This window comes from Pollachius pollachius, assembly GCF_949987615.1.
Source record: "Pollachius pollachius genome assembly, chromosome: 2".
Lineage (NCBI taxonomy): Eukaryota > Metazoa > Chordata > Actinopteri > Gadiformes > Gadidae > Pollachius > Pollachius pollachius.
The window spans coordinates 18,809,445-18,831,669 of NC_136935.1; the positions used below are offsets into that span (position 1 = coordinate 18,809,445).

The 22,225-nt window shown below is 45.0% G+C and overlaps 1 protein-coding gene across 1 annotated transcript in view; it reads left to right on the forward strand.

The window, feature by feature from the left end:
• The window catches only part of atrnl1a (attractin-like 1a), a gene marked incomplete at both ends in the record, with an annotated part of 210,434 nt that overhangs the window by 17,754 nt on the left and 170,455 nt on the right, over positions 1–22,225 (forward strand). Inside the window, 7 exons of the mRNA XM_079728776.1 lie at positions 2,680–2,763; positions 3,935–4,048; positions 6,191–6,319; positions 7,375–7,583; positions 13,392–13,566; positions 13,881–13,968; positions 21,957–22,203. Coding sequence (XP_079584902.1) covers positions 2,680–2,763; positions 3,935–4,048; positions 6,191–6,319; positions 7,375–7,583; positions 13,392–13,566; positions 13,881–13,968; positions 21,957–22,203 — 1,046 coding nt within the window. The remainder of the gene's footprint in view (positions 1–2,679; positions 2,764–3,934; positions 4,049–6,190; positions 6,320–7,374; positions 7,584–13,391; positions 13,567–13,880; positions 13,969–21,956; positions 22,204–22,225) is intronic.

Sequence of the window (22,225 nt, forward strand, 5' to 3'; positions counted from 1 at the left end):
ACAAAGTTTCAATATACGTCAGGGGAATCGTTCGATTTGACTGGCTGGAGATCAGCCGATCAGCTACAAAGTCAGGTTGACTGAAGCCCCCCGCCTCATCAAACACTGTGACACTACGTTAGATGTGTCTTAAGGTGAATCCAGGGGAATCTATACATCTCGATCCATTCTATCCGTCTCTCTCTGTTAACATTGTCACGTTGAGAGTGTAAAGATAAAATTGTCAAATGGTCCATGGTATTCACGAGATGACTTCAATGCGTCACTCACTATATGCGACATTATCTCGATGCAACCATCATGAAGAGAAGCAATAGAGGGACTATAATGGCAGTGTGGTTGTCGGTTTGATGCCCATGTAGAGCTCCACTCCAGTGTACCCAGGCCTGCTGGGGGACTTCAGGGAGTCAGCGCCCCGCATAATAAATTATTCCTGGTTTCTTAGCCTGCAGGTCCGTCTCTTCACTGCAGTTAATTAATTTGTGTTTGATAACCTCTATAGCCTATAGGATACGTGTTTTCATCCTGCAAACCTGATTATGCACTATTAATGGTGCAGGTCATGGACGGTAATATGATTTGGCCTGTATGACCCAGCGAACCCAGGCAGACACACACACACACACCAGGCAAGGCTTTCTATTGATTCAAAGACTATTCAGTGGGTCTGACGTGCTTTGCCTGCATTTCATTTTGTTTTATTAAAGAGACATTCCCTGAATGGTCAGTTATCTGAATTGTGCATGAATGTAGGGTTGTTTGGATCCGTTTCAGTTGGGATCCTTACACATGGCCACTGGAGGAATAGTGCACTAGATCTGCTCCTGTCCTGTCGCCCTCACCTCATCCAGACTGTGCTGTGGCGGGATGCAGTATCAGCATGAACATTATTGTATTTGTATTCTAATCTGGGATTAGAGGAAAGGGATAAACAAAACATATATATATATATATATATATATATATATATATAGAGAGAGAGAGACATTTTTTAAATGCTTAAGTGACGCTGTCAATTGACTTGAGGAGAAAGTTAAAGTAAAAATAGTGATGGGAGTAAAATATGTGGGGTTTGGTCTCTGTGTCTGTCTTTCTCTCTGTCTCTGTTTGTTATTGGCAATATAATTGCATTTGCTGTGGCCGGCTGTGTGGCAATCTGTCTGCTGGTTCTCTCAGTCTCTCGGTCTCTGGTCTCTCTCTCACTCTCTCTCTCTCTCTCTCTCTCTCTCTCTCGCTTGCTCTCTCTCGCTCTCTCATTCCATCACAGCACACCAGCCTCATCCTTTGCCCAACACACTCCTAATCTGATGCGATAATGCTGACTGTATGTGTGTCCCCCAGACAACAAATCCACTGCCCAGGTTGGATCAGGTGTCACCTAATCTTCACTCTTAAACTGAGATTGTGAAGATTACCTGAATATGTAATTTCTCCCTCTGTCCGTCTGTCTCTCTCTCACTCACACTCTAATATAGATTGACCAATTTCATTGTCATGGAGTGTAAATTATTTGCTGCAATAATATGTGACAAGAACCTGTCAAATCAAAGTCTATCTAGTCTCCACAGTGAAAGAAGACAAAACATGTGAACATATAAACACACACTCACACACGCAATCATTCACACACAAAGGTTCTTACAACATATAAACATTGTTGGCTCTGAGGACATCGTAGCCTGTCACTAGTCAGACAGTGTTCCTTGTGTTTCTTTGTGTGTGTGTGTGTGTGTGTGTGTGTGTGTGTGTGTGTGTGTGTGTGCACATGTGCACAATGCATTTATCCATGGACACACACATACACACGTGCAATTCAGGGAGGGTAGAGGCTTAATTTGTATTCAAAGGTCTTTTTTCATGAGAATTAGTAGCAGGTGGGTTGATTTATTCTGCACACGCACACACACACACACACACACACACACACACACACACACACACACACACACACACACACACACACACACACACAACACACCGACAGAGACACACACACACACAGGCACACACACAGACACAAAGACAGACACACACCCACACACACAGACACAAACACACCAATGGCCTGCAGTTACTATTACAAAAATAAATCCATTTGACTGGTGTGCCATCATGATGAAAGTGAAATAGTGTTCCTTGTACTTTCTTTGACCTGATAGAAAGTGCCATGTTTAATCTGCTTCGTGTCCATTCTCCCCTCCTCCCCCTCTCCTCCTCTCCTCTATCTCTTTCATCCCTTGCTCTTCCGCCTGGCTCGCTCATATTTCACCCAATCCGTTCGTGTGTGTGTGTGTGTGTGTGTGTGTGTGTGTGTGTGTGTGTGTGTGTGTGTACAGTGTTACCTGCTTGTTGTCACTGTCCCACTAATGTATTGCAGAGTGAAGGCTAGCCCTATAATCCCAGTTTGAAACCTGGCTAAACCCAACTTGCCTCATTACAATTTGGGTGTGAGCCTTTTTGTAAATAGTACTTTCACATCATGGTCTGCCCCTTTATGAAATATAATGACAACCCTGCACATGTATATCTGCACATAAACACAACCGGAAGAGCTTATATGTAGCTCTAGGTAACTCATGTCTTTGCTGCTCCAGAGACCGGACCACAGCAGAGTTTAACATCGGCAGCCTGATAGTGTTGAGCTTGTGAAGGCTGACGACTGAATGTGTTTGTGTTCAGGCTGACGGAGCCGTCGGGATCACTCACAGACGGACCAATCAACTACAAGTACAAGACCAAGTGCACCTGGTTGATAGAGGGCTAGTGAGTATCTGTTTTCGACTCATTTATCCTCTTTGCTTTGTCATTTTGCAAATGTCCTAATTTTCCTTGTTATTTGTGGTTTATGATTTGAATGTACAGCATTTGGGTCCTGATATGACCACTCCCTGACATGATTTAGCCTCACAGAGCCAGACTCTATTGGCTCTTTGGTTCTGAAATGTGTCCCTCTCTTGTGTGGGGCGTCGCCCTAATCCAATGTCTCATTGGGATTGGATAAGCTTCAGCCAGTCGGATCCCACAACCAAGGGCCGTATAGTGAAGGGGCGTGTATCAAATTAAACGCCATTGGCAAAAGTAACCACAAACATTTAATCATGAATCATCATTTCATCAAGCATCATGAATATTATTCTATTAATTAAAAGATCTCCAAAACGGCCCTGCTCGTTGTGGCACGACATCACTCACAGGGGTGTGCTGATTGGATGTTGTTCACAGCCAAGCTGCCCGTGTTGGCCAGGTTCCAGACTAATAGCTCCAGTTTGCCAGGTCCAGGCTGACGTCGCCAGGATAATAAAACATACCACTACCTCACTAAATTCACAATGTTTACTAGTACCTACCAAGTTTCTAATGCTTTTCGGGTTCTTGGTAAGCAATGAACGAAGTTCCTGAAGTATTCTGAACACACTACAACTATCCTGTTGGTAACATATGGCATTGAATGACCTTGCACTCAATTCCATCTCTAATATCCTCGTTTCTCATTCTCGTTCTCAAGCACGCCCATCCTCACATCCCCGCCTCATATCCGTCCCTCCCTCCCAGCACTAACTAACGTTGACCGCCACTTTGCTGTGTGACCCCGGCCCCTCCGGAACCAACTTCACCGATCTATCAGATCGGCTGTATCTTTGACTTGTTGTTAGCGACTTAAAAAAAAAAAAAAAACTTTTGACAAGCCTTTATAAAGATCTTCATCCCTGTTTAATCTTGTTCTCTTTTGTTCTGTCATTGTGCCACGCTTTTATTTGAAAGTTGTATCTCTTTCCCGTGTGTACTTTATATTAGGCATAGCTCGTTCCCTGCAATCCATACTATTGCTGTTGGCCATAGAATTGAACATGGAGAAAGGTAAACAAATGCTTTTTCCCTGATTGCTCTCTTTACTACCTCTCTCTTTATGGTTGATCCCTCTCTATCCTCCCAGTCCTAACGCAGTGCTGCGGCTGCGCTTCAACCACTTTGCCACAGAGTGCAGCTGGGATCACATGTATATCTACGACGGAGACTCGGTCTTCTCCCCCATGGTGGCCGTCTTCAGGTGAACCCCACAAACGCAGACACACAGACACTCACACACATCAACGCCATGCATCACGTGAGCCAGGTCAGACACACCATTCATAATACAATGCATGTCGTATAGACCGTGGAAATGAGCATTCCTGCACCATACACATTATGTAAAATACCCTACATAATTTACATTCTATAAAATACCTGTAATACATGTACTTTACATTTTACAAATACCAGGTACTATGCGTACTTTACTTTTTTGCATTTACTATAATTTATGTAAAATACCCTACATGGACGTTACATTTTATTGCATAATAGACAATACTATGCCTGTATTTTACACTATATAGAAGACCACACACTATACATTTATGTACACCATGAAAAAAACCTAGCTATACGTGATATAAATGCTATGCACCATTTAGTTAATGTCAACTGTTCCTTTTCTGCTCAGATGTACTCTGCTCAGATGTTTATTGAGGTGGAGTCAGTCTGCCCGCCTGTCTGCCCCCCTGTCTGTCTGTTAGTCTGTCTGTCTATCTGTCTGTCTGTCTGTCTGTCTGTCTGTCTGTCTGTCTGTCTGTCTGTCAGCCTGCCTGCCTGTCTTTCTGTCCGCCTGTCTTTCTGTCCGCCTGCCTGCTAGATTGCTGCAGACTCTGTGCCATAACAGACCATCTGTAAAGCTCCATATATCCTTTCAGATGTTGTGTATAGAGTATGAATATATGCATCACAGACTTGCCCCAATAACCCATCTCGTAAATCCATTTTCCAGAAGAAAACAGCGGAGAATTTGCATAATTCACAATTTCTAGGTTCTATTTATGGAGAAAAACGAAATACAAAACTATAATTATTATTCTTAGTGATAGTAGTGCTAGCAGTATCAACATGTACTAATGACAAACCAATCATCGTCACGTGGCCCGGTCTAAACCCAGCCTCCAAACATGTGGCAGCGTTTTCGAAACTGAACTGCTCAGGATGCAAAAACATGCAATAATGTTGTGTACATAATGTTTCCTGCCGCTCTGGAAGATGCTGTCTGGGGAGAGAGCAGAGGCCCAGCGAGGCTCCTGTGGCCTGTTGGACACACAAGGGGAGGGGGAGGGACGGCTCTGTGGTGGAAAAGGGTGACTTCACCACCTGTACCATGATGCTATTGCCAACAATAAATAACATGGCCTGTAGAAGAAGATATTGCAGCACAAATGCAAAGCCGCTGAAATGAGGTGGGGGGGGGAGGGGGGGCTAGACACATTTGTGGAGGAGAATTATAGGCTTTGCTATTTAGGTTTATGGACCGCACTACTAAATATATATAAACACACAATACCTTTTGTTTATGATGTAGTTATTACAGGCAGGCCTAATAAAGCTATAACATTTATGAAACAAAAGAAAATAGCCTGAATCAAAGGACTAGACAACAACAAGCTGGATTGGGTGGAAAAACCAATGCTAAATCCAGGAGCCCAGTGGATAGTAACATGTACTTTACAGGGGAGTTAATCAGCGCCATCATTTTAATGGGCTCGCAGAGTGCAGTAATGGAAGCCCTTTGTCCCACTATCAGACCAAGGAACTAACCTATAAAATCACTAGCAGGAAAGAGCCTTAGAATAATTTATTGTGTTTGTGTTTTGCCTCGCTCTCTTAACACCCCACATCTCTCTTTGCCATTCATTCTTTCCCTCCTCTTGCTTTTCTTCAGCATCTCTCTCCTCACTCCCTTACTCTGATGTCTACCCTATCTATGTTTACCATGCCTACGTCTCTCTCCCTCTCTGTTTGTCTGTCTGTCTGTCTCTATCTCTCTCTCCCTCTGTTGGTCTCACTCTCTCTGTATGTTTCTCTAGATGAGTCTCTGTGTGTGTGTCTCTCTGGTCTCTCGCTCTCTCTATGTCTCTCTCAGTGTGTCTCTGTCTCTCTCTCTCCCTCTGTTGGCCTCTCTCTCTCTAAAGGTCTCTCTCGGTGTGTCTCTCTTTCTCTGTAGATGAGGAGGAGGTTTGATATTACCTCATCAATACTCATTGTTGCATTTGTAATTACTATTATGTATTATTATTTGTTCCCCCCCCTTCCAAAAAAACATGCACAAATAACGTACACAAATAACCGTGAACCTGAATCATTGATTTCTATCCTTCTCTCTCAGTGGCCTGGTAGTTCCGGACAGCGTGGGGAACGAGACGGTACCGGAGGTGGTGACCACGTCCGGCTACGCTCTGCTCCACTTCTTCAGCGATGCCGCCTACAACCTGACCGGCTTCAACATCGCCTACTCGTAGGATCAGACCCCAGCAAGCCCTCTATGTCTTTCTGCCTCTCTCTCCTCCCATTCTGTCCTGAAGAAGCTGCTGTCAGACAGCCCTACTCTCAGCTCTCCCGCCATTCTTCTGCCTGTCTCTCTCTCTCTGTGTTCTCTGTATGTGTCTCTCCCTTGGCCACACACACACACAACCAAACACATACACACATGCACAAACACACACACACACCATAACACAATTTTGATAACCGCCAACCAGTCAGAATTGTGTGTGTGTGTGTGTGTGTGTGTGTGTGTGTGTGTGTGTGTGTGTGTGTGTGCGTGCGTGCGTGCGTGCGTGCGTGCGTGTGTGTGCACTTGTGCATGTGCTTGCAAATGAGGATAAAATAATCTAAGAGGTTGGGCAGTTGTACAACTGTACAGCACAACCCCAAGGCCATAAATGTAATCACACACACACACACACACACATAAGGGCACACAAACGCATAACTACATAGTGGGGATTTGGTTGTCATGACAACTCGTCTGTCACAGCGGAAACCTTTATTTGAACCAATTGAAATTTCACCTTCCACTCATCCCTGTGTCTGACTCCTGCCCAGTGTGTCTGACAGTAATTATTATTTAACACTTAGTAGCCCACCATATTGGGTAGCTTGACTATCTGATCAGATTGTGTTATTTGTATTTGCATTACATTATATTATACTTTATGATTGCTTTGTTTAATATACTATGATTATTTTAATTAAGATGAGGAGATACTGAAAGGATTTGTTTGCATTGTACCTACGTATCCTCCTACTCAAGCCAAAATATCAAAAATCACTCTGTCTCTCTCTCCCCCTGTATCTCTGTCTCTCCCTTTGCCTCTCTCTTTCCCCCTCTCTCCCCATCTGTCTGTCTGTCTGACTGTCTGTCTCTCTCCCCGTCTGTCTCTCTCCCCGTCTGTCTGTCTCTCTCCCCGTCTGTCTGTCTGTCTGTCTGTCTCTCTCTCTCTCTCTGTCTCTCTCTCTCTCTCTCTCTCTCTCTCTCTCCTCCCCCCCCCTCCCCTCCCCTGCCTCCAGTATAAACTCGTGTCCCAACAACTGCTCTGGCCATGGCCGCTGCAGCACGGCCAACTCCATGTCGGGGCGGATGTACTGTGAGTGTGAGGACTACTGGAAGGGCGAGGCGTGCCACGTGCCCTACTGCCGCCAGGACTGTGGCAGCCCGGGCCGCGGCTACTGCGACCTCACCGGGGAGAAGCTGTGTGTGTGCAATGACAGCTGGCAGGGTGAGGACACACACCGGGGGGGGGGGGGGGTATTTTCATCCTCTGGCGGAAAACATCTGAAAAAGGGTTCTTCTCTCGCTGCGCTTCTTCTCTCGTTGTTCATGATTTATGAACGTGAAGACTCTTGGTTTTGGATCGGTAACAACATTGGTTAGTCGGTCAAAGAATTGCAGTATCTGTTTTGATTTTGTTGAATGAAAAGGAGAGACAATAACCATAAGGTTATCTCCCCAACCTGGCTCGGTCACAAGACGCTCCAGCTGCTGCTGTTCTTTCATGTTCTTAAGTCATTTACCCCAGCGTTTAATGTTTGCATAGTTAAGTGTACATCCATGGTGGGATTGTTCTCCTTTGATGTACGACATCGTTTCTCTTCCCATCTGAGGCCCTCTTCTGTCAGCGTATTGTCGGGGGCCGTGCTGTCAGGCGCTCTGAATGACACACCGGCCGTGTTGTTTGACAAGAGAGACCTGCATCAACCCCCCCCACCCCCCCCTGTGGGCTGTATCGCCTGAAGTACAAGATGTGATGCTGAGGTCTGACCCTGTCCTGCTGTGTACTCCTTACAGCGGACTCAGCAGCACCCGTTCCCTAGCCCCGAGGCAACGGGGACCTCAAACACAAAACGTGTGTGTTCTATATATATATAGTGTTCACTGGTCCGCACTGGCAGGCATGCTTTACCTTCAGACCAGTATAATACCGTAGCAGTTTTGTGTTCCCGCCCCTAGCAGGACATGGAATGCCTCCCACAGGAAACCACTTCTAGCATTCTAGGTTGCGTGTCCCTTTTGCACGTTCCATTCAGAGTCGATCCGTGATGTGACTTTAGTTTAGCACTGATGGTGGTCTGGTGCTATTAGCCTACAATATAATCACTCACTTGTATTCTCCTTACACATTTATTTGCATAAATCCAACAAACTGTCTTCAATTAGGATTTTGGTGTTTTCCCACAGATACCCATTATATGGCCTATTATTGGACCAGTCGTGTTGCTTACTGAGCATAAAAAGGATTTCAAAGGATTAAGATGCAGACATGCTGGTATGGTTGACCGGCCAAGCGGGGCAGCTTGTACACGACAGAGCCCAAGAACCTCCCCTGGGTGGGACCAATTAGCGTCTTAATTGACAGGGAGTCTGCCCAATTAACTCCAGAATCCTTAATTGGGCTGTGCCCTCCCTAGAGGACACAGTTCATGAGGCTCCATTTCCTAAAATGATCTGCGAAGACTATTAGTAATTATTTCAAGTAATTGCAACTCAGGAAATCAGTAGACACTTACATAGTAGTCAATGTCATTTATATATATATATATATAGTATGTATATATATATATATATATATGTATATATACAGTGGGGCAAAAAAGTATTTAGTCAGCCACCAATTGTGCAAGTTCTCCCACTTAAAAAGATGAGAGAGGCCTGTAATTTTCATCATAGGTATACCTCAGCTATGAGAGACAAAATGAAAAAAAAAAAAAAAATCTAGAAAATCACATTGTCTGATTTTTAAAGAATTTATTTGCAAATTATGCTGGAAAATAAGTATTTGGTCAATAACAAAAGGTCATCTCAATACTTTGTTACATGCCCTTTGTTGGCAATGACAGAGGTCAAACGTTTTCTGTAAGTCTTTACAAGGTTTTCACACACTGCTGCTGGTATTTTGGCCCATTCCTCCATGCAGATCTCCTCTAGAGCAGTGATGTTTTTGGGCCTTCGCTGGGCAACACAGACTGTCAACTCCCTCCAAAGATTTTCTATGGGGTTGAGATCTGGAGACTGGCTAGGCCACTCCAGCACCTTGAAATGCTTCTTACGAAGCCACTCCTTCGTTGCCCGGGCGGTGTGTTTGGGGTCATTGTCATGCTGAAAGACCCAGCCACGTTTCATCTTCAGTGCTCTTGCTGATGGAAGGAGGTTTTCACTCAAAATCTCACGATACATGGCCCCATTCATTCTTTCCGTCACACGGATCAGACGTCCTGGTCCCTTGGCAGAAAAACAGCCCTAAAGCATGATGTTTCCACCCCCATGCTTCACTGTAGGTATGGTGTTCTTTGGATGCAACTCAGCATTCTTTCTCCTCCAAATACGACGAGTTGAGTTTTTACCAAAAGGTTCTATTTTGGTTTCATCTGACCATATGACATTCTCCCAATCCTGTTCTGGATCATCCAAATGCTCTCTAGCAAACTTCAAACGGGCCCGGACATGCACTGGCTTTAGCAGGGGGACACGTCTGGCACTGCAGGATTTGAGTCCCTGGCGGCGTAGTGTGTTAGTGATGGTAGCCTTTGTTACTTTGGTCCCAGCTCTCTGGAGGTCATTCACTAGATCCCCCCGTGTGGTTCTGGGATTTTTGTTCACCGTTCTTGTGATCATTTTGACCCCACAGGGTGAGATCTTGCGTGGAGCCCCAGATCGAGGGAGATTATCAGTGGTCTTGTATGTATTCCATTTCCTAATAATTGCTCCCACAGTTGATTTCTTCACACCAAGCTGCTTACCTATTGCAGATTCAGACTTCCCAGCCTGGTGCAGGTCTACAATTGTGTTTCTGGTGTCCTTTGACAGCTCTTTGGTCTTGGCCATAGTGGAGATTGGAGTGTGACTGTTTGAGGTTGTGGACAGGTGTCTTTTATACTGATAAGGAGTTCAAACAGGTGCCATTAATACAGGTAACGAGTGGAGGACAGAGGAGCCTCTTAAAGAAGAAGTTACAGGTCTGTGACAGCCAGAAATCTTGCTGGTTTGTAGGTGACCAAATACTTATTTTCCACCATAATTTGCAAATAAATTCTTAAAAAATCAGACAATGTGATTTTCTGGATTTTTTTTTTCATTTTGTCTCTCATAGCTGAGGTTTACCTATGATGAAAATTACAAGCCTCTCTCGTCTTTTTAAGTGGGAGAACTTGCACAATTGGTGGCTGACTAAATACTTTTTTGCCCCACTGTATATATATATAGATAATTGGTTCAACCCTCAATAACCAATATCTACCATCAAATATGCTATGCATGTCTTGTTCTCATTTGGAAGTAAAACTAAATCCAATAGTTCAGCAATTGATCCATAATGTCCATAAGAATGAACTGTTTGCAGTCATTGGTTTAGCACTATGATTAACGTTCCAGATCAGAATCTTATTCTCAGACGGCAGACTGAGAATAAATGTAAATTGTAAATGACGCTGAGTTCTCATATCAAGACTGAATCTCAGATTTTATTTTTCACATTTAACATCTGTTATATTTTGAGAAGTTAAATGTCGTGTTTTCAAACTGTCTCATGTGTTTGCTGTGAATGTAGTGAGGTAAGATGATACGGGGTTGCTGCCCTCTGCTGGGTCAGTGCTGCCTATACAGGCAAAATCATCATCTTACTGTATTTATAACTGAAATAATCTCATCGTTAGATTGATTAATGATAGAGACAATTAGACCAGTGGAATGGAAGGGCTTTTCTAGCACACATAGAGAGGACTCCATCCATCGTTCTGTGGTCTTCACCTCTTCACCCTTTGTTTCCCAGTGTCTCTCTCTCTCTCTCTCTGCACTTCACTCTCTCTTTGTCTCAGTTGTTCTCACCTTGCAGCAGGTTGTCCTCTCTGTCTTGATGTGGTCGTGGGAGCTCTCAGCCTCTCTCCCAGCACAGGGACACCATCAGACAGTAATGATGGCTTTAGTAATGGGATGTGTGCTACTGTCAACCTGCTCCCTGATGGAGCTGCTTGATGGATTCCTTGTCTCCCTGAGACGGGGTAATTGGGGTTGTAGGATGGGGGAAGAGTAGAGTAGGGCAGGAATTTCTCTCAGTGACACGTGCACACACACACAAACACACAAACACACACACACACACACACACACACACACGCACACACACACACACACACACACACACACACACACACACACACACACACACACACACACACACACCTCTTCCTCTCTTCCTATCCCTCTGCATCATTCTTTCTCTCTCTCTCTCTCCCTCTCTCTCTCTCTCTCTCTTCTCTAACACACATTCACCACACATTTCACAACTTTCTGGTTGCCATAGCAACAATACTGTTGACAACCTGTTTTTTACGTTAATGAGCATTCAATCTTCTTTTGTGCCACAGCTTTTAATGTATGTGTGTGTGTTGATCTTTGCCTCTCCTTTTCAAAATCTTGCTTGGTGTTTTGGTTGAAGGGAAGGCAGATGGATATGAACGTTCCCACCTTTGTGTTGTTTCGGCAGCAAAACATTAAGGGCGCCAAACACTTCAAAGTGCATGAAGCTGGAATTTGACAAGGGGCTGGTAATGGTTCAGCATGTTGGAACAAATTGAACATACCTGATTAAACACATATTGATTTCTGATAGAAAAAAACAATTCCGTTCACCATTAGTTTTCCTTTACACCATCTGTGTTTTGCCCTTGCCTTTCTTCCGTCACCATTGGAAACAGACAGATGTCGGCGTCTGTACAAATGTATGCAGCTTTGGTCTGGTTTCCCACCCAGTTAAAATCCTCAAAGAGGATTACACTTTGGGAGTTCAGCTGAGTGAGAACATTTAAAGAAAAACACTGCTAAACGGTTCCAGATGTTGTTTTTCCCTCATTGACTTTTGGTGTAATCTAAGATGCTTCCTTCGCTGCGCTGCTGATGACCTGTCCTCTCTCTCTCTTTGCTTCTTTCTTTCCTACGTTCTCGTTCTGCGCTATTATAGCGATAAAGTTACAAAACGAGAAAACAGAATAGAGACATAGTCAATATCATAATTATTATTATTATAATGATAATAATATAAATAATGAAAACAACATCATTATTTATATTAAAACCATAACAAAAAACCAAAACCTTTACAAAGTGCCTGGATTTTTCCTGTGTTAAAATTCAGGTATAACATTACCCAATAGTAGGGTAATTGCACAATCAGGATTGCATCAACTAAATTTACAGTTCTACAAGCCAAATATATATCATTAATAAAATCAGAAAAGTAATAAAATATAATAAAAAGGCAGAAGATAAATACATATAATAAATTCATCAAAAAATGAATGCATTAGATTGAAAGACTTAGATTAAAGCCAGCATCACATTAAACCAAATCTAGTAAGCAATTCTTAGAGCAAGTTTAAGAAGCAATTTTGAGTCTGCAAGCCTTATCTCCTCTAGCAGGAATTCAAAACTCTGTTGGCAAGAGTGGCACTTAGATTGAATAGACTGTAGGAAGTGACGCAGGACTCACCCTCGGCTCTAAGACTTCCAGAGTGATAAGGGTTCAATATGTCATTATCGTAGCCTGGGACCAGACCTAGGTGTGCTTAAAAGCCATCAAATCAATTCTTAGTTGAACGGGTAGCCAGTGCAGGGATGCTCAATATTTGTGTTCTGATAGAAGCAGTAAGAAGCCGTACCTACTGTAGTCTGGATGAGTTGGAGAATTATTACATTTGGCTTTGACTAGTCCAAACCACTAGATGGTAGTGTTGGGAGACCTTGGTGGCTTTGCTCAAAGCCTTTGAACAGCTGCATTACTCCTTCACGTTAAACAGAACGGAAATGCAATGTTGCGTTTAAATTTTCAAACTCTTTTGTTTTTCTTATTTTTTATGGATGTATTTTTACAAGCTTTGTGTGCCGTGATGGACAGGCCAGTGAACAACTCTCAGGAAAGTGGGTTGAAAGAGTAAAGGTCCGCAGGTTAGAATCCAATAGTTGTATAGTCTATAGTTGGCCAATACCTTCCCCACTTAATCATCCAAAGTTTCAATAATCCCTCTCCCCCCCCCAGGTCCAGACTGCTCTCTCCCCATCCCGTCCACCGAGGCCTTCTGGGTGGTACCCAGCGTGAAGCCCTCTCCCCAGTCCCTGGGCCGTGCCTCTCACCAGGCCCTGGTCCACTCCGGCCTCATGTGGGTGGTGGGGGGCTACTCCTTCAACTACTCCTACTACCACATGGTCATCAAGTAAGCCCAATACAACACCATTATCTAGCCCGTCACCGAGGCGTTGCCTGGGTCTCACGTGTTAAGTAAAGGTCATGTCCCGTATTCTGACCATGCTTCCGACCATGAGCTGTGTTTGTTGTTGCATTGCTTTAAGGTGGATTGAGACGTTTCTCAAGACTCAACTGGTTTTGGTCACCTAATGTTATAACAGATTTTTTTGTTGTTGTTGTCAATTATGGATTTATTGAAGTTAAATGATTTTAAAGCATAATTTTTTTCTTGACCTCATTCTGCCTAAACTGGTTCAATGCTTTGTCAATCCTCTCTCTAAGTTACAACCTGGAGACCAGCACGTGGGAAGCGGTGGCCGGCGCCAGTGGTCCACTGCCCCGATACGGACACTCACTGGTGCTGCACCAGGTAAAGACCCTCACACAGGGGTCACCAACAGAGGGGTCACGCACACAGAGGGGCCACTCATAGAGGGGTCACTCACTGAGGGGTCACTCACAGGGGTCACTCACAGGGGTCACTCATTGATGGGTCACTCACATGGGTCACTCACTGAGGGGTCACTCACAGGGGTCACTCACTGAGGGGTCACTCACAGGGGTCACTCACTGAGGGGTCACTCACAGGGGTCACTCACTGAGGGGTCACTCACACAGGGGCCACTCACACAGGGGCCACTCACAGGGGTCACTCACTGATGGGTCACTCACAGGGGTCACTCACTGAGGGGTCACTCACAGGGGCCACTCACTGATGGGTCACTCACAGGGGTCACTCACAGGGGCCACTCACACAGGGGCCACTCACAGGGGTCACTCACAGAGGTCACTCACAGGGGTCACTCACTGAGGGGTCACTCACAGGGGTCACTCACAGGGGCCACTCACAGGGGTCACTCACAGGGGCCACTCACACAGGGGCCACTCACAGGGGTCACTCACAGAGGTCACTCACAGGGGTCACTCACAGGGGGGTCACTCACACAGGGGTCACAGAGGGGTCAATCACAGAGGGGTCACTCACAGAGGGGTCACTCACAGAGGGGTCACTCACAGAGGGGTCACTCACAGACAGCAATGTTGGCCAAGCTACTTAGAAACAAAGCTACGGAACGTAGCTACTTACTAGACTGAAGCTACCCCCCAGTAGCAGTTTAGTACATCAAACAGATACATTTTTCTCACATTGAACCAACTTCAATAAGGTCATGCTATGTCAGTCTGTCAGTCAGCTAACTGTCAGTCAATCAGGTAGGCAAAAATATTTTCAATTAAATTGTTTATTACGCAATAAGCTGTGCTTTCTGCTCCAAAAACCCCCATAAAACTACAACATCTGCTCCACATAATGACAGAAAGCAGGTGTGTGTGTGTGTGTGTGTGTGTGTGTGTGTGTGTGTGTGTGTGTGTGTGTGTGTGTGTGTGTGTGTGTGTGCGTGTGTGTAATGCGCCACGCTGGTAGGCAGCACCAACAAACATACAAAATATAACATCTCGCCGTTATAACTGCCATCGTTAATGCAGCAGAGAAAGCTATGCTTTAGACATTAGTACCTAACATGTGCCTAGTCACAGTGCTACGGATTGCCTTCAAACAAGCCCTGGCCAGTGGCCACATCTACAAACAACTGAGGCAAACCCATGACCCCGTCCGGCAACCGCCATCGGACGGTGAAGACCCCCCGTGGATTTTAACAACTACGCGGGCCAACTTCAATGCCATGAATGGACAATGTTCGAGACTCATGAAAGACAATTCAGAAAATCATTGGATACCAAACTACTCCAAGAAAGAGCTTACTTTGCCTGCTCCAGCGATCCAGCGAAGTGGAGTAAAGTGGCATCCATCCTAACTGGAGTATTCTTCCAAAATGGAATATTCCGCACAGGAAATAACGGGAAAGACGGAAACAACGATTCTAAAAAAGTTTCCATTGAGCGATAAACATCCCAACAGCGTTTACACCGGCTTCCATTATTTCCTGGATTGAGAAACAGCTGATATTCGTGAGAGACGTCATCCAACCATCGCTCAGCAGAGGGGCAGCAGACAAACGCCAAAGGACAGTAAGCAGAGACAAACTGTCATACCTATGGCAGCACCGCAGGTCCTGTATGTATATAAGGGATCTTTTCTGCAGGTGATCTGTGGACACCAACTCACAGAGCCCATTCCGCTCCAGGTTGGGATTAAAACAGGCTGCCGCTGGAGTGCGGTGAACTTCATCCTTGCCATTAACCATCAAGTGGCTCTGTCAGTGTGCACCACCTGATATCAGATCCCCAAACCCTGTTCAGGGTTATGCTGACGATGTCGAGGTGTCCTCCAGAGACAAGAGTGTCATACACAACGTGCTGGCCAGAACAGATGAATTTCTTCACTGGTCAAAGCTGGAAGTGAAGCACACCTAGTGTGCAGCTCTTTATGAGCGACGCAGCGGTGCAAACCGCTGATATGAAGCCAAATCTGACAAACCACCCTCCTTCACAATAATGGGACAGCCTATCCGGGTCTACTCACACCACCAGTCATACACCTATCTTGGCCATAACATCAACATTGCGGCATGGGGGTTAGGGGGAGCAGGCACAGGAGTTATGTTGTGCCTATAAGAACAGAATCTATCTAATTGATTCCTCCCCACTCCCTGTAGTCATGAAACTGGACGCTATCAGAGAGGTGGCCCTGGCAAAGGTGCAACACCTCTTTGCAAATGTCCACATCCTGAAAAATGTCTTACGGGACATGAACAATAAAACAGTCCATGCTGTCAGAAAAGGGCTAGGGCTGCTAGGGCTGAACTCACACTCTACCCGGGATCTCATCTTCCTCTCGCATAAAGAGGGGGGGCTGGGTGTCCCAAACGTGGAATGGGTATACACTGCTACCAGGCTGACACACCTCATCAGCATGCTCAACAATGATGATGCCACTGTCAGAGAGTTTGCCAGAGCTTCCCTCCTGCTGGAAGTCAGGAAGAGGAAGGTCCCTCTGGCCAAAGCAGGCCAGGACAGCTTCCTAGGCTTTGGGAGGAAAAGCAGCGGGAAACTGGACACACAAGCTGCAGGCTTGGGAGTTTGGCTGGACTGGCCGGACCTAAATGATCTGTGCAACAGAATGACAGTCAAACTGGAATGGGCACAACACAACTCACACACAGCATCACAGGCATCTGATGCAGTTGTCACCGACCCATCTGTAACCGCAGAGGCTACTGTATACCACAACGAGGCACAACACATACTACAGAACACAACAGGAAGGGGGTGCCAAAGCTAGACTGCAGGTGCTACCTACCAAATACAATCTGGCATTATGGTACCCTGCACACCACCATCCACACTGTATAATGCACTCTGGCCATCAACTTGAATCAGTTGCTCATATTGTGAATGGCTGTATTACGTACAAAGGAATGTATATTGCACGCCGAATGCTGAAATATTTGAATGCTGTCTCTTGTAATGTGATTAGTGGATTCAAATAAAGAATTAAAATGTGTGTGTGTGTGTGTGTGTGTGTGTGTGCCTGTGTGTCTGTATTTCCCTGCAGCAGACAAGTGCTTCTGTCTGCTGCATACTCAGGTCTTATATGGCGCTAGCGTCACTTAATGATCCTGTTTGATTTCAGACGGCAACAGAAAAGCTCTGCTGTGCTTGGGCTTAAGAAATGCTCAAGCACAGCATGTTTGGGGGCTCTAGTAATTAACCCCAACGAGAAGAGCTGTTATCGTAGCCGTTGTGTTGTGTTAAGATGCTTTTTGAAACCCTGAAAACCCAAGAGCTTATTAAGCGTTTAATAAACATACACTAAATGACACAAACGACCCCAACGTTGGGCCGTTTTCTTTGATCACATGACGGACAGACCATGCCCTGATAGGCCAGCAGTTGGGTAAAATAAATTCAGTGTCAATCACAGGCCTGTCTTTGGAATACCCAAATATTACATTTTCTGATCCTCCTTTGGACAACTTAAATATGGGTAATATTGTATTAAGAATATCTGAAACTTTTAACTTTTAATGCCTTGAATTTCCATGGGTTAATTCCAAACAAAAAATCTGTCATGAATTCAGCTGTGTTTACATATAAAAAAAATCAATGGATTCATATAATATTACATAATATTTACAGAACTGTTTTATGATAATCACTATAAGAAAAGGGAAGACAAATAACAACTGATTGGTCAAATACATGAAACCTGATGGACATTGGGGCTGGCCATAGCCACAGTGTAATTGTTAGTTTTGTCCACTAGATGTCACTAGATGGATTCCATGAGCCCTGTTAATGTTAATTATTTCACCTGTCCATTATATACTCCTGTATCCTGGAAGTTGTAGTTTGTCTGTACATATGTGTGACCTGTGTCTCCTGCTCCCAAAGGTCAAAATGTTGGTCATGCTGTTCAAGAAATCATTGAAAAAGTCTGTTTATACTCAACTCCTGAAGTGTGTAATCAATTATCGTATTAAGGGGTGATACCATGCCACCAGGTGTGAGTTGGATTAGCGATTACAAGCTATCTAAAAATCTGCCCTTCCCTGTTCCTTCGTGACATCAGAAGTGGCCATGTCCACCTAGATGTATGATTGATGCATATGCATAAAATATTAAATATTAGAAAGCACTTAAACTTTTGGGATTAATTTATTTTCTTATAAGCACAATTTGTAATTTGTCTTGATAAACACTGGCTGATGTCAATCCTCCTGCTTGTTCCCGTCTAAGCTCTTATCCCTCCATTTCCGCCCCTAAATAACCAACACAGGACACAGGATTAAGACAGATTTCATTGTAAGCAGCATTGATAAATGAGGGCCCTTCGAAACAGAGGTGGAACAGGATGGGTGAACACGAGTGTATCTCCTTTAATTATTGGCACTGGCTCATCATCAAACGTAATGAGCTAAACCTCACTGTTAAAAGCCTAATATCAGATCCAGTGATGTGAACATATAAAAAGGATCATTCCCTGTAAATTTGTTGATACATTTTGGGTTAAGAAATAGCAAAATAAATGATTTTGCATTAGTTTAGCAGCCCGTGAGTAGCATGCAGAATGTAATGGTGACACCACAGATCTACATTTACCCAGGTTGGGATGGGAACTTCTCTGTAGCTCACTGCAAATTAAGTTAAACACAGCGTTTACCAAATGACACATAGCCACAATTGTCTACAAAATGGTCAGCTTTTTAAGTGGTCCTTTTTATTAAAGACAGTGACACAATATCTCATGCTACTGTTTCCCTTACAGCTCATATACCACTGCATGGCTCAGTCTGATTATCTAAACTATTGTCAGCTGCTAGTTGCTAGCGATATCAACAATGGCTCCTATCAATTCTGACTCTGGTGTTTCACTCTTAGAAATATTGACAGGCGCAAGTGAAATATTATCATGAGACAGTTTATACAGCCAAAACTGAATTTATGAGGCATGGGAGAAGAGAAGTAGTGGTTGATGATTCCTGACTGCGAGCTACGTCAGTGGTATGCGGTTGGTGTCGAGAGGGCTCAGCTGTGACAGCTATTGAGATTGTAATAAATGTGGTTTTATTTATTTTATTTGTTTAGATTATTATTTATTTCCTTCCACCTCATGAGAGGTGTTGATGAATGCTACAGACAAAGTGTCCACCAGGGTGAGGAACACTAGTGCTACAGACAAAGTGTCCACCAGGGTGAGGAACACTAGTGCTACAGACAGTGTCCACCAGGGTGAGGAACACTAGTGCTACAGACATAGTGTGAGAACACTAGTGCTACAGACACATTTACCATCAGAGTGAGGAACACTAGTGCTACAGACAAAGTGTCCACCAGGGTGAGGAACACTAGTGCTACAGACAGTGTCCACCAGGGTGAGGAACACTAGTGCTACAGACATAGTGTGAGAACACTAGTGCTACAGACACATTTACCATCAGAGTGAGGAACACTAGTGCTACAGACAAAGTGTCCACCAGGGTGAGGAACACTAGTGCTACAGACAAAGTGTCCACCAGGGTGAGGAACACTAGTGCTACAGACATAGTGTGAGAACACTAGTGCTACAGACAAAGTGTGAGGACACTTGGGCTACAGACAAAGTGTCCACCAGGGTGAGGAAGACTTCTGCTACAGACAAAGTGTGAGAACACTAGTGCTACAGACAAAGTGTGAGAACACTAGTGCTACAGCCAAAGTGACCATCAGGGTGAGGAAGACTAGTGGTTCACTACACACTTGACAAAATAGGTCTTCCATGAGCAGAACAGCAGCTTTTGGACCCATTTGGCCATCTGGACTCTCAAATAACATTTGAGGAACTCTAAAAGGGTGAACACATTGAGGCCTCAGAGGCTTTGTGACGGGTTAAAGTAATGTTAGGAGCTCTGTATTTCATTGTTGTTACTTCGCTCTCCAGACCTATCCCTTACACGGGAGTTGAGTCAGGTAGGTTCTGTGTTTTTGGAAAGGAAATACTGAAGGAGATGAAGTGAAGATAAAGGCATAAACATGGGGGGAAAGTGAGATCCGATCCAGTAAAGGAAAGAGTGATAGGACAGGCTACACACACACGCACACACACACACACACACACACACACACACACACACACACACACACACACACACACACACACACTGCAACTCACAAACTGCAAAGTGTCTCAGGCTACTGAACAGATGACACAGAGCAGGCCCTCCGTCCTGTCTCCATTACACATCCACATGGAGTGTATTAAGTCGCACGCACGCACGCACGCACGCACGCACGCACGCACGCACGCACGCACGCACGCACGCACGCACGCACACATAAAAAAATGCAAGCTTGTCCCTGGTGTATCAGATTGTTTGTGCCAGAATGACCTCGACCAGAAGTTGGGAACTTGTTTGAGCTTGTCTGACACAACACACCAACAGCATCTTCTGCTCAGCACCAACGTGATAAGAACCCACACAAGAGGAGGGACTGTACCATCCTATCTGCCTCTGCCATGGTTCTTTTATTCAGAGGGGAAACTATTGCTTTCTCTTTTAATCCTCACTTTCTGTTCTTATACTATCACACTATTTGTGTTGTGTGTTTAGTTTCCCTAGAGTGTTTGGCGAAGGCCTCTGGTACCAATCAACCATACTGGATGAGCAGAGAAACAACAGGGGGTGTGATGGCACACAGTGATCAACCGCCAACGCAACACATTAGAAGGGGTTGTGAAGCCTAGCAGCCTCACGTGACCCAGTTTGTGGAACTGTCAATCAGTCAGGTGGGGGAGGGCTCAGCTTGGTTTAACTGCCACTGACACTCAGAAATGATCGTCTGTGATGTGAGGCATGTGAGAGTATAAGAGTGTTAAAAGAAGAAGGTCATATGCCCATCTCAAAATCAACTTCACTCTTTTCTTGGTCACGGAAAAGTGTGTTCAAAGAGTGTGATGAACGTGTGTTGATAAAGCGTGTGTTGTGACGTCTTCCAGGTGGCTGCTGTCCCTTCATGGTGACGTGCAGCAGTAGAGACGCTACATGTGTAATCACACTGCAGCCCAGATGGGCTCTGATGTTGGAAAGCCATCTGTCTTCAGAAGGAGTCCCATGCAGCGGCTCCGTCACCGCTAATATGTGTCCCATGACGGGTTATACTAATGTATAACAACAGCCTTCCGTCACTGGCCTGTCACACCTTTTTGTGTAACGGTTTACTAGTAACTCAGAGGTTGACAAGTCTTTGTTGTAGTGTTGTTGAGGAGGTTCTCTCCATTTTCTGCTATTTTCTGGTCAGTGTTGCAAGCCAAAGGAAATTAATCTGCATAATACTGTTCATGTTGTTTCTCATACAGTGTATACAGAGCTATGAATGTAGACCCCTCGTGATGAAGCTGCTTCAAGGCCTTTGTTGAGTTTCTGATACACAGCTTTTTACTTGTTTGGGTCCTCTGTGCCGTTTTTTTATTCTACTCTGAATGTTGATGTTTTCCGAGATGCAACTCTACGCCTACGAACGCGTGAGCACATCCACGTCCTCACCAGCTCCTCCACGTCAATCCCATCCTGCCCTGTTCCTGCACCTCACCCAGGATTAAGAGGGAGACACTAAATAGGGCGGCAGTAGCTCAGGAGGTTGAACGGGTTGACTGGTAATCGGAAGGTTACTGCTTCAATCCCCGGCTCCTCCTAAATGAGTGTCGAGGTCTCCCTGAGCCAATCACCTCACACTGACTGCTCCTGACGAGCCGGCTGTCGCCATGCGTGGTCGACTCTGCCGTTGGTGTGGGTTTGTGTGAGTGAACGGTTGTCAGTCGCTTTGGATAAAAGCGTCAGCCAAATCCCCTAAACGTGAAATGTAGATGAAATACAAACAATGGGATGGATGGTGTACTGATTAAAACCCCTCCCCCTGCAGGACGACATTCACATGTTTGGCGGGAAACTGGAGGGAGGGCCATCCAACGTGACGGACGAGCTGTGGGTGTTCAACGTCCTCCAACGCACCTGGACGCTACGCCAACCGGCCCCGCCCCCGCCGCATGCCCAGGAGGGACACTCGGCCCACCTGGTGGAGCTGGCCAGCGGCGAGCCGGTCATGCTGGTGTTCTTCGGGTACTCGCCTATCTACAGCTACATCAGCAAGGTCCAGGAGTACAACCTGCGTGAGTGGCATCATCATCAACA